Source organism: Balearica regulorum, chromosome W, assembly GCF_011004875.1.
Source record: "Balearica regulorum gibbericeps isolate bBalReg1 chromosome W, bBalReg1.pri, whole genome shotgun sequence".
Classification (NCBI taxonomy): Eukaryota; Metazoa; Chordata; class Aves; order Gruiformes; family Gruidae; genus Balearica; species Balearica regulorum.
The window spans coordinates 1616238-1635975 of record NC_046219.1 but is presented as its reverse complement, the minus strand read 5'-3'; the positions used below and the strand labels follow the sequence as shown (position 1 = coordinate 1635975).

General features: G+C 45.8%; 2 protein-coding genes and 1 long non-coding RNA gene across 9 annotated transcripts in view; 1 reads left to right on the top strand and 2 right to left on the bottom strand.

The window, feature by feature from the left end:
• Positions 1 to 19738, bottom strand: part of LOC142599148 (SWI/SNF-related matrix-associated actin-dependent regulator of chromatin subfamily A member 2) — a 686065-nt gene that overhangs the window by 120252 nt on the left and 546075 nt on the right. The window lies entirely within an intron of this gene.
• The window catches only part of LOC142599154 (proprotein convertase subtilisin/kexin type 5-like), a 287421-nt gene that overhangs the window by 115749 nt on the left and 151934 nt on the right, over positions 1 to 19738 (bottom strand). The window contains exon 8 of one of the 2 annotated variants that reach the window (XM_075738886.1): positions 4552 to 4764. The exons of the other annotated variant lie outside the window; for it this stretch is intronic. Within the exon in view, the coding sequence (XP_075595001.1) occupies positions 4552 to 4764 (213 nt within the window). The remainder of the gene's footprint in view (positions 1 to 4551; positions 4765 to 19738) is intronic. 2 annotated transcript variants of the gene reach the window in all.
• Positions 1 to 19738, top strand: part of LOC142599232 (uncharacterized) — a 537129-nt gene that overhangs the window by 412719 nt on the left and 104672 nt on the right. The window lies entirely within an intron of this gene.

Here is a 19738-nt window from a genome sequence, read left to right as displayed (position 1 = left end):
TTAAATCTGGCCAGGGATGTCAAGGGCAACAAGAAAAGCTTCTATTGGTATGTTACTGAGAAAAGGAGGACGAGGGAAAATGTGGGTCCGCTCCAGAATGAAATGGGTGACCTGGTTACCCAGGATATGGAGAAGGCTGAGATACTCAACAACCTCTTTGCCTCAGTCTTCACTGGCAAATGCTTGAGCCACACTGCCCAGGTCACAGAAGGCAAAGGCAGGGACTGGGAAAATGCTGGGACCGGCACTGTTCAACATCTTTGTCAGCAACGTGGACAATGGGATCGAGTGCATCCTCAGCAAGTTTGCCAACAACACCAAGCTGTGTGGTGTGGTCAACACGCTGGAGGGAAGGGATGCCATCCAGAGGGACCTGGACAGGCTGGAGAGGTGGGCCCGTGCAAACCGCATGAAGTTCAACAAGGCCAAGTGCCAGGTCCTGCACGTGGGTCGGCGCAATCCCAAGCATGACTATAGGCTGGGAATAAAATGGCAGGATGGACGCTGTCATGTGCCTATGGATGTGGACAAGAAGATAGCAACTATGTCTCCACCAGCTAACAAGAAGGAAACACAAGCCTTCCTGGGCCTTGTGGGGTTCTGGAGAATGCATATTCCAGGTTATAGTCAGCTTGTGAGCCCTCTCTATTGAGTGACCCGAAAGAAGAACTAGTTTGAGTGAGGCCTTGAGCAACAACAAGCCTTTGAGCATACCAAACAGGAAATAGCTCATGCAGTAGCTCTTGGGCCTGTCCGGACAGGACTAGCTGTGCAACATGTACTCTACACTGCAGCTGGGGAGCATGGTCTCACCTGGAGCTTCTGGCACAAAACAGCAGGAGAAACCCGAGGTTGACCATTAGGGTTTTGGAGACGGGTGTACCGAGGGTCAGAAGCCTACTACATTCCAATTGAAAAAGAGATTCTAGCAGCATATGAGGGAGTTTGAGACTCTTCAGAAGTTGTTGGTACAGAAACATGTCTCCTTTTGGCACTGTGATTGCCTGCGCTACACTGGATGTTCAAAGGAAACATCCCCTCTACACATCATGCAACTGATGCTACATGGAGTAAATGGGTAGCGGTGATCATGCAATGGGCTCAAATGGGGAACCCCAAATGCCCAGGAATCCTGGAAGAGATCAAGTGGCTGGACATTGCCTGCTGATGGGCTGCTGTTTCCTTTGCCTCTGCGTACGGCCTTTGCTTTTCTTTATTAAACAGCCTTTATCTTGACCCACGAGGTTTTCACCTTATTTTCTCCTCCTGTCTCTCTTAGGAGGGGAGTGATAGATCAGCTTGGTGGGTGCCTGGCAGCCAGTCAAAGTTAACCCACCACAGATACATAATACATGGTTTAGCATGACATAATTAATAGGTCTCAAAATATAAGCATATAAAAAAGAGCTTTGTTTCTAATTGAGCCTAGGACGATTTAGTTCTTGGCCTTAATATGATTTAAAGATTTTATCAAAAGCCTGGAGGAAAACATCTGCAACTTCTGATAAATGTTGTACTTGTAGGAACGTTGGCAAAAGAGAAAGTGATGATGAGGGTAGGTCTGGATTGAGTACCAAATCAGTACTGCCAATGGTAAATGGCCCACTAAAGAGACCATACCTACTCTCGTACCTATCCTCAGAGCAACAACTCTGAAAAAGACTAGAAAGAGCTCTGAATGTGATTTGGGAGTCACACAATGATGAACACATAACATGACAGTGAGGCTAACATTCAGCTTTAATGTATAAAGAGAGGAGACTGAGCTGGCACTCACAGATACACATTACCCTGTGTATCTGGCACTGATGTCATTACTACTGCAATGGTGTGTCCAGTTCAGGTGCCCAAAGCCCATAAAATGGGGGAGGGTTAAGAAGAAAACATACCTTATATGGAATGATGCAAGGAGTTTGACTTTGTTTATCAAAGACAATTAATTGAAGATTTGATCAGACTACATGGGCTAAGTGGATGAAGTTAGACAACTAAAGTGCTCTTCACATGAGCAATAAAATGTGACAAGACCAAATGCCTAGAAATAGAAACTAGAAGAGCTCAGATAGCAGACGAGTGAAAAATTTTAACTGGAATGGATAAACAAGGTCTTTTAAAGGATAGTAGAAGAAATCATAGAATCATAGAATGGTTTGGGTTGGAAGGGACCTTAAAGATCATCTAGTCCAAGCCCTCTGCCAAGGGCAGGGACATCTTTCACTAGATCAGGTTGCTCAAAGCCCCATCCAACCTGACCTTGAACATTTCCCAATGATGGGGCATCCACAACTTCTCTGGGCAATCTGCTCCAGTATCTCATGATCTTCATCATAAAAAATTTCTTCCTTATGTCCAATCTAAATCTACCCTTTTTTAGTTAAAAACTGTTAGTCCTTGTCCTGTCACTACAGGCCATGGTAAAAAGTCTCTCTCCATCTTTCTTACAAGCCCCCTTTATATATTGAAAGGTCACAATAAGGGCTCCCCAGAGCCTTCTCAGACAACTGCAACAGTCATCTTGGTGTTGTCTGCAAACTTGCTGAGGGTGCACTCAATCCCACTGTCTATTTCAATGATGAAGATATTAAATAGTATTAGTCCTAGTACAGACCCTTGCAGGATACCACTCATTACTGGTTTCCACTTGGACATTGAGCCATTGACTGCACACAGCCTTGAATTTTTAGCCACAAGCTCTCAACCTGTTCATTGCTGTTTTTCAGACAGCTGTGTGCAGTCAATCCATTTTTTTACATGGAGGGCAACCCTCCCACCTCTCCTTCCTTTCCTGTCCCTTCTGAACACTTTATAGCCATTGATTGCAGTGCTCCAGTAGTGCAATTTATCCCAGCAAGTTTCAGTTATAGTGATTAGATCATAGCTTTCTAGCTGCACAGTGGCTTCCAACTCCTCTTGTTTGTTACCCATACTGTGTGCATTGGTATAGAGGCACTTCAGTTGGGCTACTGACTGCGTCACCTTTTTAAAGTAACATATCCTAATTCCTTTGAAGCTTTTCACAGGTGTTTCCCTGTTGGTTCTTACTACATCAGCAGCCCCTGCTCTTCTCTGTTGCTTAAAACTCCATCCCCTCCCCCCAATGAGTCTAGTTTAAAGCTCTCCTTATAAGTCTGGCCAGCTTGTTGACAAAAACCCTCTTGCCCCACTTGATCAGGTGAATCTCATCAGCTCCCAACAGATCTGGCTTCTCAAAGGTAGATCCATGATCATAGAAGCCAAGAAATTTAATCACAGGAGTGAGCACTGCTAGGAGTAATTTCTTTTCTTTGTTATTATTTACCAGGGAGAACAAGAAACATGCCAGGAGACATAAAGAGATAAGGTTTCTGTGGAGAGAAGTAAAGAACAGAAAAATTACTGGAAAAAAGGTACTTCAGAACAAGTTGAAAACAAAAATTAGAACATATGAAAATAAGGAAGGTTCCAAGAAAGTATGACCAGCATCCCAGAATACTGGGGAAAAAAAAGCAGACTATTAAAAAAAAATAGCTGCAAGTATTTTTAACTTCTCTCTGACAGAAAAGGAGGTATCTAATATGGACCAGAAAGAAACTAATATCAAACCTGTGCTTAAGAATACAACATTAAAAAAAACAAAACCAAAAAACAACCAACCAAACAAAATACCCCTAAATTTTCCAATCAGGAAGAAATTAAGATCTTTAAGTTATAAACCAGAATAAATAAGCTTGGAAGAAGGCCATGATCAACAAACCTGATATTAATCCTAATACAAGAGTGTAAAAGGCTAAAATGAATTGTATATTGACTATTGAAAAAGCATATTAAATCCACTCAATTTGCAAAAGCAGATAGACGATAGCATACAAATACTAATGGTATCAATAGATTATCAAACATAATTAATAACAATTCCTGACTTTCCAGCCAAAATGAGAATATAATGGAAAACAGATACAGATTGTTTAGGAATGAGATGAGAAACAATACAGGAAAGATGAGGTTAACCTTGCTTACAAATTATCAGCTACCAGGAACAGGCAGCAATATGAATAATATTGGATCCAAATAAACCTGAGAAAATAGAGAGGTAGGCAGGAAAACTGTTGCTAAAATAATGTATATAAAGTATGAAAACTAATGAGACTTGAATTAAAAAAGAAAGGACAGGAGGATATGTTCTGAAGCCTACTGACAGGCTGCAAGATATTGGTCAAGAAACAAATCTGTTTTGCTGATAGTAGCAATAGGATCTTTGAAAGCATCACTTAGAGCTGGCAGCAATTTGGTGAGCGGAAAAAACCTAATATGAATTAGGCATATCTACATTTCATCAGACAGCAACGTGCAGAGATACCCATGTTGGCTTCAAATTACTAGCTTTGGGACTGTGATGGTATGGTGATACTAACTTAGTAACACACCTGGCAAACTAAACTTGTGCAAATATGATTTTTTTTTTCTATAGCAGTCCATTCATTAGTGTAAATAAGCAAGCTCTCTTTGCCTCCCCCAAAAGTTACTATACAAAATACAACCCCAACTACATGGAAATAATAAAAAAAAACATACTATTTTCCTGTCGTAGGATTCCCCACTGCTGTATGTTGTAGCTAGCGTGGATGCACATTCTTCCAGATACCATGGCTTCTTCCCACTTTCAGCTGTGCTGCTTATGGAAATAGTGTAGATGCTATTGGTGTAACCATCACAGGAGCAATGGTCTCGACTCCTTCCACCATTTCCAGATGCCCAAACAAAAACTGAACCTAAACCTCTTCGTCCCTGTTTGAAAATGATATGAAAGATTTAATTAACAGTTGTTCTTATTCCCCTAACTTAAGTAAATAAATAGCTCTTCCTCCCCAAAGACATTTGATGAAACAGAGACAATAAAACGAAAGAGCTCACTGAGAAGGATCTGAAATAAAACCGAATCCAGTAAAGTTCAGAGTCTGACATCAAAAATATCAGAAAATGAGTGGGATGAACATAGCTTTAGAAATTACTTTTATGCAGCTTCTCTTTGTTGCTCAGCATCTATGCTGTCTACCCTTACCAAGAAAGAGGTGCTGAAGACTCAGAGAAGGCATTAAAACATCATATTGGATTGAAAGAAGTAGCATACTTGCAACTAAAACTCTTTGTAATGCATGGTACCTTTTGTTTATTAGGGAGATCTCAGTTGTTTTTTCTTGGATTGCCTGGTGGTACTAGGTATTGTTTGGGCAGCATTATATACCGTGAACCACAGTTTCATGGTTTCACAGATATTATAAATCACAGAATCACAGAATATCTGAGGTGGGATGAGACCTCTGGAAGTCATGTAGTCCAACCCATCTAGTTCGTTATAAATGCTAAATGCATAACACAATATATAAGCAAAAATGGACAATAAGAACAAGTTCCTTATAAATCTATTATCATTAAGCACTAAAGTGTCAATTCAGCAAAATATTTTAAATATATGAATAGTTGAATGAGTTACTTAAGCATATTGATAATTTCAAATAAGGACTTACAATATATAACCTTGCCTTGATATTTTCTTAATACACCAAAGTTAAGTAGTGTCCAAATGAAAGAAAACATATTTTTGGTGGTGATAGTACTCATAAATAGGCATTGATATGAAAACTGAAGCTGATGAGCAACCTATATTACTGATATATAGGAATTGTGAATTGCTGATATTTGGGAATTGCAATTGGGGTTTTCTTAATTTATATTTACACATTTCATGCAAATGAATTAAACTCAGATTCATACAACTGCATAGTCTGCATTAATTATCAACACTCACTATCTGAAAGCACTCTACCATTCAGATGGAAAGATTCACCAAAGGACTAACCTTGTCTTTGATTATGCCAAATTACATAATCTTTTCTTATATGATATTTTCTCACAGCAATGGAACATCCTCCTAAATAACAATTAAGCTAACAGTCTCACTTATACCTCATTTGTTTGCAGCTTATCATGTAATACCTACCTGGTCTCTGTAAGTGGTAGACCCACTCCTATAAGTGTTAATGTCATAAGGCATTGTCCTGGTTTCAGCTGGGATAGCATTAATTTTCTTCCTAGCAGCTGGTATAATGCTGTGTTTTGGATTTAGGATGAGAATAATGCTGATAACACACTAATATTTTAGTTGTTGCCAAGCAGTCAAGGACTTCTCAGCTTCTCATACTGGCCTGCCAACGAGAATGTGGAGGGTGCCCAAGAAGCTAGGAGGGGACACAGCTAGGACAGCTGACTCAAGCTGGCCAAATGGATACTCCATACCATATGACATCATGCTCAGTATATAACTGGGGGGGTTGGCCAGGAGGCGGCATGACTCAGGAACTAGCTGAGCATCAGCTCCAGGTGGTGAGCAATTGTGCTGTGCATCATTTCTTTTGTATTTTCTATTATCATTATCATAGAATTATAGAGTCATAGAATCATAGAATGGTTAGGGTTGGAAGGGACCTCAAAGATCATCTAGTTCCAATCCCCCTGCCATAGGCAGGGACACCCTCCACTAGACCACGTTGCCCAAAGCCCCATCCAGCCGGGCCTTAAACACTTCCAGGGAGGGGGCATCCACAACCTCTCTGGGCAACCTGTTCCAGTGCCTCACCACTCTCACAGTAAAGAATTTCTTTCTAATATCTAGTCTAAATCGACCCTCTTTTAGTTTAAAACCATTACCCCTCGTCCTATCACTACTTGCCCTTGTAAACAGCCCCTCTCCAGCTTTCCTGTAGGCCCCCTTTAGGTACTGGAAGGCTGCAATAAGTTCTCCCCGGAGCCTTCTCTTCTCCAGGCTGAACAACCCCAAGTCTCTCTGCCTGTCCTCAGAGGAGAGGTGCTCCAGCCCTCTGATCAGCTTCGTGGCCCTCCTCTGGACTCGCTCCAACGGCTCCATGTCTTTCTTGTACTGGGGACCCCAGAGCTGGATGCAGTGCTCCAGGTGGGGTCTCACCAGAGCCGAGTAGAGGGGCAGAATCACCTCCCTTGACCTGCTGGTCACACTTCTTTTGATGCAGCCCAAGATACGATTGGCTTTCTGTGCCGCAAACACGCATTGCCGGCTCATGTTGAGCTTTTCATCAATCAATACCCCCAAGTCCTTCTCCTCAGGGTTGCTTTCAATCCATTCTCCGCCCAGCCTGTAGTTGTGCTTAGGATTGCACTGTCCCATGTGCAGGACCTTGCACTTGGTCTTCTTGAACTGCATGACTTTCGCACGGACCCATCTCTCAATCCTGTCAAGGTCCCTCTGGATGGCATCCGTTCACTCCAGTGGGACTACCAAATCCACACAGCTTGGTGTCATCAGCAAACTTGCTGAGGGTGCACTCGATCCCACTGTCCATGTTGCTGACAAAGATGTTAAACAGTGCCGGTCCCAGTACCGACCCCTGAGGAACATCTTCCTTTTCTGTCCTATTAAACTGTCTTTATCTCAAACCACAAGTTTTACCTTTTTTTTTCCTATTCGCTCCTCCATCCCACTGGGGGGGGGGGGGGAATGAGTGAACAGCTGTGTGGTTGTTTTAGCTACCTGCTGGGTTAAACCATGACAGGCATAAAATATCACTTTCTGTGTGTTAATTAATTGCTTGGACATGTGGGGAGTGTTTGGTTGGTTCTAAACAGTGCCTTTGCGTACTACTAATGACATAAAGACAGATCACAGAATAACAGAATCACAGATTGGTAGGGGTTGGAAGGGACCTCTAGAGATCATCTAGTCCAACCCCCCTGCTAGAGTAGGATCACCTAGAGCATGTTGCACAGGATAGCATGCAGGCGAGTTTTGAATATCTCCAGAGAAGGAGACTCCACAACCTCTCTCGACAAACTGTTGCAGTGCTCTGTCACCCTCAGAGTAAAGACATTTTTCCTCATATTCAGGTGGAACTTCCTGTGTTCCAGTTTGTGCCCATTGCCCCTTGTCCTGTCACTGGGCACTACTGAAAAGAGTCTGGCCCCATCCTCTTGACATCCACCCTTTAGATATTTATAAGCATTGATAAGATCCCCTCTCAGTCTTCTCTTCTCCAGGCTAAACAGACCCAGCTCTCTCAGCCTTTCCTCATGAGAGAGATGCTCCAGTCCCCTCATCAACTTTGTAGCCCTTCGCTGGACTCTCTCCAGTAGTTCCTAAATGTAAGGAACTTTTCCTAGGGGAAAGAGAGTCTTTGCCCAGGAACTTGCAGGGCTCATTGACAGAGCATTAAACTAGGCTTGAAGGGAGAGAGGGATAATATCAGGCTTCCCTGCGACAAGCTGTGGGATGACACACTGTATTAGGTCTGGCTGAGATGGAGTTAATTCTCCCCACAGCAGCCCTCATAGTGCTGTGCTGTGTATTGGTAGCCAGCAAGGTGTTGATAACACACCAGTGTTTTGGCTACTACTGAGCAGTGCCAGCACACATCAAGGCTGTCTTTCCAACATTTCTTTTTCCCCTCAACAGCAGGCTGGGGGTGGGCAAGATCTTGGGAGGGGACACAGCCAGGACAGCTGACCCAAAGTGACATTCCATACCATATGATGTCTGCTCAGCAATAAGAAGCTGAGAGATAGGGGGAGGAACGAGGAAGGGGCATTCTTTTTTTTTTTTTTTTACAACGTTTGTCTTCTGCAGTAAGGAGTACGTGTACTGAAGCCCTGCTTCCCAGGAATTGGCCAGACATCACCTGCTGATGGGAAGTAGAGAATAATCTTTTGCTTTTTGCTTTGCTTCCGTGTGCGGCTTTTTGCTTTAGCTACATTAAACTGCCTTTATCTTGACCCACGAGTTTGGGGTTGGTTTTTTCCATCTTAATTTTGCCCTCTCCCTGCCTTGCTGAGAAGGGGAGTGATAGAGCGGCTCTGGTGGGCACCTGGACCCCAGCCATGGTCAACCCACCACAGTCCTTTTTGGCGCCCAACGTGGGGCTCGACAACGGCAGTTTTGTATTAAGGGTGCTACAGCTATAGTAGTTATTAAGTGGCAAGCTCCTGTGCAGGTCACGGGGTTTGTTATCTGCGCTGCTTATCTCTATTTTGCTAAACTTAGGAACACGCTGATACAAACAATGGCTGTTCTGTGCTTTGGCCTGGTGCTGATGATCTTACTGTGCTGGGGGAGCTATTTTGTGGGGAGGATGAAGGAACTTGGGAGCATGCTGGTACAAACAATGGTTATGTGCATGGCCCTGGCATCGATGTTATTGCTGTGCTGGGGGAGCTATCTTGTGGAGATGATGGGGGAATACATCTCCCTCTCCCTACCTAGGATTGCTGTGGATGGTTTCATTATGCAGGCTCCCAAGGTCCTTGTTCACCCTTATGTGAGCTCTTTAATATTACTAATTAATACTGCTGGCATATTACGGGTGTTGTGGAGTTTGGTTTTGTCCTGGTTTAAGGGGAGGCAACTTTTGAGTGAGGCAATACTGAAACGTGCCCTGAGGCAGCCAGTCCCCGGGGTGGCAGGGTGTGTGGAAGGATTTGGGCAGGTTCCTAGGGCGATTATCACCTCCTATAGCCTGGGACTTTACACCTGAACAGGCAAGCAATCCCAGCAAACTGACATGCCACCTGATAGAAGGGCGCCTTGCCTACCCCAATGAAAACCAACAGCTTCTAGCACTGTACTGGGGCCTGGCCTGGGCCTATCGAGCCACAGTGCAGAACTCTCAGAGGACTGTGGTTGAAGCAGGGACCCAAACTGCAGCTGAGGACACCGTGGCTGAGATAGGGACCCAAACAACAACAGCTACAGTAATTGCCCCAGTAGTAAAAAAGAAACAGTGGACCAGGAGGTCAACAGGTCCATATCATCGATTAGTAAGGGAGGAGGAAGAAGAGGAGGAGAGGTTTGAGCAGGAAGCCGGTCTTTCAGCAAAGAAGTGGGAGGAAGGAGTGAGAGAAATCAGACAGGAAGCAGAAACTACCCAGTCCCTGACCTCATCCGAACTTTGAGATATGCGGAAAGATTACAGCCGCCAGCCAGGTGAGCGGATGGCTGCCTGGCTGCTTCGATGCTGGGATAATGGGGCTGACAGTCAGCAACTGGAAGGTAGGGAAGCCCAACAGCTGGGATCCCTTGCTAGAAACCGAGGAATTGAGAGGGGAATTGGAAAAGAGACAGCAATTTGCAGTCTCTGGAGACGGCTGCTTTCAAGTGTGAGGGCAAGATACCCATTCAAGGAAGATCTTGTGAACTCCCCAGAGGAAAGTGGACCACCGCAGATGAAGGCATCCAGTACCTGAGAGAACTAGCGGTGTTGGAAGTCATCTATAGTGATCTAGATGATGAGGAGGTCTCCAAAGATCCAGAGGATGTCCTGTGCACACGGGCCATGTGGAGGAAGGTGATTCAAAGTGCCCCAGCATCATATTCTAACAGCTTGGCAGCAATGTATTTCCCAGATATGGACACACCAACTGTGGAGAAGGTGTCTGCTTGGCTCCAGAACTTTGAAGAAAACCTCTGTACCTCCTCCTCCCTACAGGCTGTCAGGGGCACCCCAAGAAATCAGTCATCTCCTGCTCCGGTCAGAGGGAAAGGGAGCCCCAGGCATATGCCATGTGGTGCACTCTGGTTTTTCCTGCATGACCAAGGGGAGGACATGAGGAAGTGGGATGGTGAACCCACCTTTAAGTTGGAAGCCCGTGTTCGTGAATTGAGAGGGAGGACAGCTGTTAAGAAGGGGTCACCCAAGAAGGCCGTCAGCGTAGTTGCTACAGAGACACAAGGCGGCAAACAGCGATCTCCCAGATGTAAAACTAAAATCACCTCCCTTGATCCTGGTGAGGGGACTTCTGGTCTGTCACTCCGAGGGTCAGAGAGTGAATACTCTGACCAGGAACAGGAATAGAGAGGGTCCCTGCCTTCGGCCAGGAGGAGGAAAGGGATGGCCGGGTATACTGGACTGTGTGGATTCGATGGCCTGGCACATCAGACCCGCAGAAGTATAAGGCTTTGGTAGACACTGGTGCACAGTGTACGCTGATACCATCAGGGTATAGGGGCACAGAACCCATCCGGATCTCTGGAGTGACAGGGGGATGCCAAGAACTGTCCGTATTGGAGGCTGAGGTGAGCTTAACAGGGGACAAGTGGGAGAAGTACCCCATTGTGACCGGCCCAGAGACCCCTTGTATCCTTGGCATAGACTACCTCAGGAGAGGGTACTTGAAGGACCCAAAGGGGTACTGATGGGCTTTTGGTGTAGCCACTGTGAATGCAGAGACGATCAAACAGTTATCTACCCTGTCTGGTCTCTCAGAAGATTTTGTTGTGGGATTGCTGCAAGTTGAAGAACAACAGGTGCCAATTGCTACCAGGACAGTGCACTGGCGGCAATATCGCACAAATCGAGACTCCCTGGCTCCCACCCATGAGCTGATTCATCAACTAGAGAACCAGGGAGTCATCAGCAAGACTCACTCACCTTTTCATAGTCCCATATGGCCAGTGCAAAAGTCTGATGGAGGGTGGAGGTTAACAGTGGACTATCGTGGCCTGAACAAAGCGACGCCACCACTGAGTGCCACTGTACCAGACATGTTAGAGCTCCAATATGAACTGGAGTCAAAAGCAGCCAAGTGGTATGCTACAAATGACATCGCCAATGCATTCTTCTCAATTCCTTTGGCAGCCGAATGCAGGCCACAGTTTGCTTTCACTTGGAGAGGTGTCCAATACACCTGGAATCGACTGCCCCAGGGGTGGAAGCATAGTCCTACTATTTGTCATGGACTAATCCAAACTGCACTGGAAAAGGGTGGTGCCCCTGAACATCTACAATACATCGATGACATCATTGTGTGGGGCAATAAGGCAGAAGAAGTATTCGAGAAGGGAAAAAGAGTAATTCAGATTCTTCTGAAAGCTGGTTTCGCCATAAAGAAAAGCAAGGTCAAGGGACCTGCACAGGAGATCCAGTTCTTGGGAATAAAATGGCAGGATGGACGCCGTCATGTGCCTATGGATGTGGTTAACAAGATAGCAGCTATGTCTCCACCAGCTAACAAGGAGACACAAGCCTTCCTGGGCCTTGTGGGGTTCTGGAGAATGCATATTCCAGGTTATAGTCAGCTTGTGAGCCCTCTCTATTGAGTGACCCGAAAGAAGAACTAGTTTGAGTGAGGCCTTGAGCAACAACAAGCCTTTGAGCATATCAAACAGGAAATAGCTTGTGCAGTAGCTCTTGGGCCTGTCCGGACAGGACCAGCTGTACAAAATGTACTCTACACTGCAGCTGGGGAGCATGGTCTCACCTGGAGCCTCTGGCAGAAAACAGCAGGAGAAACCCGAGGTCGACCATTAGGGTTTTGGAGCCGGGGGTATCGAGGATCAGAAACCCAATACATCTCAACTGAAAAAGAGATCCTAGCAGCATATGAGGGGGTTCGAGGTGCTTCAGAAGTTGTTGGTACAGAAGCATCTCTCCTCTTGGCACCGCGATTGCCCGTGCTACACTGGATATTCAAAGGAAACATTCCCTCTACACATCACACAACCAGCGCTACATGGAGTAAGTGGGTAGCACTAATCACGCAGCAAGCTCAACTAGGGAAACCCAACCACCCAGGAATCCTGGAAGAGATTATGGACTGGCCAGAAGGTAGAGATTTTGGAGCACTGCCTGAGGAGGTAGCTCGTGCCCAAGAGGCACCACCATATAATGAGTTACCAGAAGATGAAAGGCGTTATGCTCTGTTTACTGATGGATCCTGTCGTGTTGTAGGAAATCATTGGAAGTGGAAAGCTGCTGTATGGAGTCCCACACAACAAGTCGTTGAGGCCACTGAAGGAGAAGGTGAGTCAAGTCAGTTTGCAGAAGTGAAAGCCATTCAGCTATCCCTAAAGATTGCTGAATGAGAAAAGTGGCCAGTACTCTACCTCTATACTGACTCCTGGATGGTGGCAAATGCCCTATGGGGGTGGCTACAGCAGTGGAAGAAGACCAATTGGCAGCACAGAGGTAAACCCACCTGGACTGCTGCATTGTGGCAGGACATCGCTGCCCGGGGAGAAAACATGGCTTTGAAGGTACGTCATGTAGATGTTCACATACCCAAAAAACATGTCACTGAAGAACATCAAAACAATGAACAGGTAGACAAGGCTGCCAAAATTGAAGTAACCCAAGTGGACCTGGACTAGGAGCACAAGGGTGAGCTATTTGTAGCTCGATGGGCCCATGAAACATCAGGACAGCTAGGGAGAGATGCAACATACAGATGAGCTTGTGATCGAGGGGTGGACTTGACCATGCAGGCCATCACACAAGTTACTCATGAATGTGAAATATGTGCTGCAATCAAGCGAGTGACACGAGTAAAATCTCCCTGGATTAGAGGGCGGTGGCTGGGTTTTCGATATGGCGAGGCCTGGCAGATTGACTATATTGGGCCACTGCCACGAACACGCCAAGGCAAGCGGTACATACTCACCATGGTGGAAGCAACTACTGGCTGGCTAGACACATATCCTGTAAACCATGCCACTGCCCGAAACACCATCCTAGGCCTTGAAAGGCAAATTTTATGGCGACATGGTACCCCAGAAAGGATTGAATCAGACAACGGGACTCATTTTTGAAATAACGTCATAAGCTCTTGGGCAAAGAAACACAGCATTGAGTGGGTGTATCACATCCCCTGTCACCCACAAGCCTCTGGAAAGACTGAGAGATATAATGGACTGTTAAAGACTATGTTGAGGGCATTAGGTAATGGGGCATGGAAGCACTGGGATACAAATTTAGCAGAAGCCACTTGGCTGATTAATACCAGAGGATCTGCTAACAGTCCTGGTCCTGCCCAAACAAAACCCCTACACACACCAAGGTTAGAGGCAGAAAGCACCAGGGGAGACTCGAGGTCGACCCCTCGGGTTCTGAAGTCGAGGATACCGAGGATCCAAGGCCTGCTATACTCCAACTGAAAAAGAGATATTGGAATCATATTAAAGGGTTTGAGCTGCTTCGGAAGTGATTGGTACTGAAGCACAGGTCCTCCTGGCACCCCAACTGCTAGTACTGGGCTGAACGTTCAAAGAGAGGGTCTTCTCTACACACCATACAACCGATGCTACATGGAGTAATTGGGTTGCACTGATCACACAGTGGGCTCGAATAGGAAACCCCAATCTCCCAGGAATTCTGGAAGTGATCATGGACTGGCCAGAAGGCAAAGATTTCAGAATGTCTACAGAGGAGGAGGTAACGTGCGCTGAAGTCCAATGTTGGGTACAAAAAAGGACTGTCATGGTTCAGCCCTAGCCAGCAGCTGAGCACCACACAGCCACTTGCTCACCCCTCCCCCAGTGGGATGGGGAGGAGAATGGGAAGACAAAGGCAAACCTTGTGGATTGGGACAAGGACAGTTTACTGGGACAGCAAAGGAAAAGAAAAATAACAACAGTACTTAGAATATACAACACAGGTGATAACAAAAGATGATTGACCAGACCCTCAGCCCACACTCAGACTGTTCTGGAGCCATGCCCACCTGCCCCAACTAGCCCCCTTTTATGGTGAGCATGATGACACATGGTATGGAATAGCCCCTTGGCCAGCTTGGCTCACCTGTTCTGCATCCTTGTGAAAATTAACTCTATCCTAGCCAGAACCAGGACAGACAGAGTGCTAGTAAGGGCCCTCAGCCTGTTGCTTGCAGACATGCTGTATACAATGCAGCACACTTGAAGTTTTACAGAGATCAGCCAGGGGCTCCTGAGATAATAGGAACCAACAGGGAAACACTGGTGAAGTACCTCAAAGGAATTCCAGCCACTCCAGCCAGTCAGCTTCATTGGTGGCCCAACTTAAATGCCTCTATGCAAACACAGGTAGCATGGGGAATAAACAAGAGGAATTGGAGACGTGCACACACCTGCAGGGCTATGACCTTATTGACATTACAGAGACGTGGTGGGATGGCTCCTATGACTGGAGTGTTGGGATGGAAGGATACAGGCTCTTTAGGAAGGACAGGCAGGGGAGAGAAGGAGGGGATGTTGCCCTCTATGTCAATGACCAGCTGGAGTGCATGGACCTCCACCTGGGGATGGATGAGGAGCTGACAAAGAGCTTATGGGTCAGGATTAAAGGGAGGGCTAGGGTAGGGGACATCATAGTAGGGGTCTGCTACAGGCCACCTGACCAGAAAGATGGAGCGGATGAGGCTCTCTATAGGCAGATAGGAGCAGCCTCACATTCACAAGCCCTGGTCCTCATGAGAGACTTCAATCACCCTGATATCTGTTGGAGGGATAATACAGCAGGGCATAAGTGATCCAGGAGGATAGATGAGCCCATGAGGAGAGGGGCCATGCTGGACCTTCTTCTCACCAATAAGGAGGGCCTGGTGGGGAATGTGAAGCTCAAGGGCAGCCTTGGCTGCAGTGACCACGAAATGGTGGAGTTCAAGATCCTCAGGCCAGCGAGGAGGGCACACAGCAAGCTCACTACCCTGGACTTCAGGAGAGCAGACTTTGGCCTCTTCAGGGACCTGCTTGGTAGAATGCCATGGGACAAAGCCCTGGAAGGAAGAGGGGCCTGAGACAGCTGGCTAATATTCAAGGGTCACCTCCTCCAAGCTCAGGAGCAATGCATCCCAGCAAAGAGGAAGTCAGGCAAAAATACCAAGAGGCCCCCATGGATGAACAAGGAGCTCCTGGGCAAAGAAGTCAGACAAAAAAAGGAAGCCTACAGAGGGTGGAAGCAAGGGCAGGTAGCCTTGGAGGAATACAGAGAAATTGTCCAAGCAGTTAGGGATCAGTTTAGGAAAGCTAAAGCCCTGAGAGAATTAAATCTGGCCAGGGATGTCAAGGGCAACAAGAAAAGTTTATACAGGTACATCAGCCATAAAAGAAAGGCTAGGGAAAATGTGGGTCCCCTCCGGAATGAAATGTGTGACCTGGTTACCCAGGATATGGAGAAGGCTGAGGTACTCAAGGACTTCTTAGCCTCAGTCATAACCAGCAACTGTTCCAGCTACACTGCTCAAGTTGCAGAAGGCAAAGGCAGGGACAGGGAGAATGCAGAACCGCCCACTGTAGGAGAAGATCAGGTTCAAGAATATCTAAGGAACCTGAAGGTGCATGGGACCTGATGAGTTGCATCCGTGGGTCTTGAGGGAACTGGCGGATGAAGTGGCCAGGCCACTCTCCATCATATTTGAGAAGTCCTGGCAGTCTGGCGAAGTTCCCACCGACTGGAAGAGGGGGAACATAACCCCCATTTTTAAGAAGGGAAAAAAGGAAGACCCAGGGAACTACAGGCCAGTCAGTCTCACCTCTGTGCCTGGCAAGATTATGGAGCAGACCCTCTTGGAGACTATGCTCAGGCACATGGAAAATAAGGAGGTGATTGGTGACAGCCACCATGGCTTCACTAAGGGCAAATCGTGCCTGACAAATTTGGTGGCCTTCTATGATGGGGTGACAGCCTTCTTGGTGGACAAGGGAAAAGCAACTGATGTCATCTCCTTGGACTCGTGCAAGGCATTTGACACTGTCCCACACGACATCCTTGTCTCTAAACTGGAGAGACATGGATTTGATGGATGGACCACTCGGTGGATCAGGAATTGGCTGGATGGTCACACTGAAAGAGTTGCGGTCAATGGCTCAATGTCCAAGTGGAGAACAGTGACGAGTGGTGTTCCTCAGGGGTCGGTACTGGGACCGGCAGTGTTTAACATCTTTGTCGGTGACATGGACAATGGGATCGAGTGCACCCTCAGCAAGGGACCCCATGCTGGAGCAGGGGAAGAGTGTGAGGAGGAAGGAGCAGCTGAGACAGTTTTATGAACTGACCACAACCCTCATTCCTCATCCCCCCTGTGCTGCCCGGGAGGAGGAAGTAGAAGAGCCAGGAGTTAAGTTGAGCCCGGGAAGAAATTTCTGCCCATTTGTGCTTTAGCTTAAATAGCTTCTCTCCTCCCTTTTTGCTTGTGACATATTTATAGAACACAATCCCATCCCCTTTCAGCCTTCATTTTGCTTTGCTAAACAAGTCACGCTCATTAGTCACTTCTTAAAAACTTGACTCTCCATCTCCTTAATCATCTTAGTGGTGCTTCTTTCCGTACCTGCCATCCTGAATTATTTTCTGGAATGCATATGATCATAATTAGTAAATTCATCAGTAGCATGTCCTTGCTTTTTATGTTGAAATCACATAACAACTTTGTTTCCATGGCTCATCCTTAAAATACTCATAGCTTGCTCAAGCCCAGTGTTTCTTCAGCACAGTCCAAATCATCTCCAGTGAAGTCATTTTCACCTCCATCTTGCTGTTATATTAATCCTCATATCCTTCTGTTTTATTACTGATTTCTTTGAGGGATCATTAAATGTTTTGCAGAAACCAGATAGACTATATTGAATTCATTTCTCTGTATAAAATAAGTCGTCAGAGAAGAACTTAACAGATTTATCTATCAGTCTAAATTCAGTAAGTACATATTGCATTTTAACATTTCCATTAACTGCGATATCTCTTACTCTGTCCTTCAAAATCTCTTATAAAGCCTTGAACAATAATGTTTCCTATACTCAGTCTCTTTCTGTTAGTCAGAATTTCCAAACCACAGTTCTTCCTGTAGTTCTTTCCTGAAACATTTTCTGTTTCCCAGCATGATTTTTTCAACTGTGGATACCAGAATAGGGCACAGACTTCTCTGTGCAGGGGTAGTACTGTTTCCCTATTCCCTGCACATATTCATATTTACCCTGCTTACAGATCCAGGAATCGAACTAAATTTTATGGAAGGTCATTGCCAATTGTTTATCTGTCATGACCCTAAACTCCCTTTCAGAAGTCATCTCATGGGCTGCCTTTTCCAGCTTCCCCATCATGATCATTCTCACTTCCAGTCAGTAGTTTTTGTTCTTGGAAGTATAAAGTAATTTTACAACAGTATTAAGGAGACCATAGGAAATTAAACATTCAGACCCTAGATGTGCCTAGGTTATCCCTCCCTCCCTCTCTCTCCATTTTATATTTGCATTATGTTTTCTGCTCCTAGGTGTGGGATTTCTAGCATATTGGTGCCAAATTATGTCTCTCTCACTGCAGCTCCTCTTTCTCTAATTTCTCCAGGTCAATAGTTCTGTTCTCTGTGTTTCCTGCTCCTTCACATTTACTCTCCCATCTCTTGGTAAATTCAATAACTTCCACAGAGGCAGCAAAACTCACCTGGTAGACAGAGAGGATTGTTGGCAAATTCAATACCTGTCTCACAAAATGGGCAGGAAAACTTCAGGATTCACGGTTAAGGCCGCTTGACTTGTAAAGCACCAAATGAAAAAACAGTTTAAATTTTGTAAAATAGTGTGATTAAATCTTGCTTCACTGACTCAAACTATGGTGGTGAGTTGACCTTGACTGGCCACCAGATGCTCACCAAGCTGCTCTATCACTCCCCCTCCTCAGAAGGACAGGGGGAGAAAATATGATGGAAAAGCTCATGGGTCAAGATAAGGACAGGGAGATCACTCAACAGTTACTGTCATGGGCAAAACAGACTGGACTTGGGGAAGATTAATTTAATTTATTGCCAATTAATTTTAACAGAGTAGGATAGTGAGAAATAAGAACAAAACTAAAAACACCTTTCCACCACTCCTGCCTTCTTCTCACGCTCAGCTTCACTCCTGGCTCTTCTACCTCCTTCCCCCGGGTGGCACAGGGGGATGGGGAATGGGGGTTGTGTTCAGTTCATTACGCATTGTCTCTGCCACTCCTTCTTCCTCATGCTCTTCCCCTGCTTTAGTGTGGAGTCCCCCCCACAGGAGACAGTCCTTTACTAACTTCTCCAATGTGGGTCCTTCCCACAGGCTGAGTTGCTCCTGCATGGATTTTTATCCAAGGGCCACAGTTCATTCCAGGAGCCTTCTCCTGTGTGGGCTCTCCATGGGCTGCAGCTTCTTTCAGGGCACATCCACCTGCTCCGGCATGGGATCCTCCATGGGCTGCAGAGTGGATATCTGCTCCACCATGGACCTTCACAGGCTGCAGGGGGACAACCTGCTTCACCATGGTCTTCACCACAGGCTGCAGGGGAATCTCTGCTCAGATGCCTGGAGCACCTCCTCCCCCTCCTTCTTCACTGACCTTGGTATCTTGCAGGGCTGTTTCATTAATATTTTGTCACTCCTCTCTCACAGCTGCTGTGCAGCGTTTTTTACCCTTTCTTTAATATGCTATCACAGAACCCTACCAATGTCACTGATCAGGTCAGCTTCGGGCAGCAGTGGGTCCATCTTGGAGCTGGTTGGCACTGGCTCTATCGGACATGGGGGAAGCTTCTGGCATCTTGTCACGGAAGCCATACCTGTAGCTCTCTCCCCCCCCCGCCCAAAACCTTGCCACCTAAACCCAATACAAATGGTTATAGCATGTAAAATGTGAGGCAGTCATCTTAAAATCTAATGGTGCCTTGGTTTTATCTTTTTGAATCAAGGAAAGGCTTTTGTATTCTTCCTTTTGTCCCAGATTCAGCAAAATTTTATTACACAGTTTGGTCACAATCATATGTTGCAATGCTAAGCCTATTTATTCTTGAACACAGAGTGCTATGTGATGTCATATATCCAATCTTATCTTGAATATGTTACTTTTGGACATACTGCCCTTTGTCTGATTTTTTTCAGGCAAGTTCTCTGTGATTATAATGGATTTTTTTTTTGAGGTTATTAGGTCTACAACTTCTTTATATTTAAGACACAGGCTTCCAGAATTTTTCA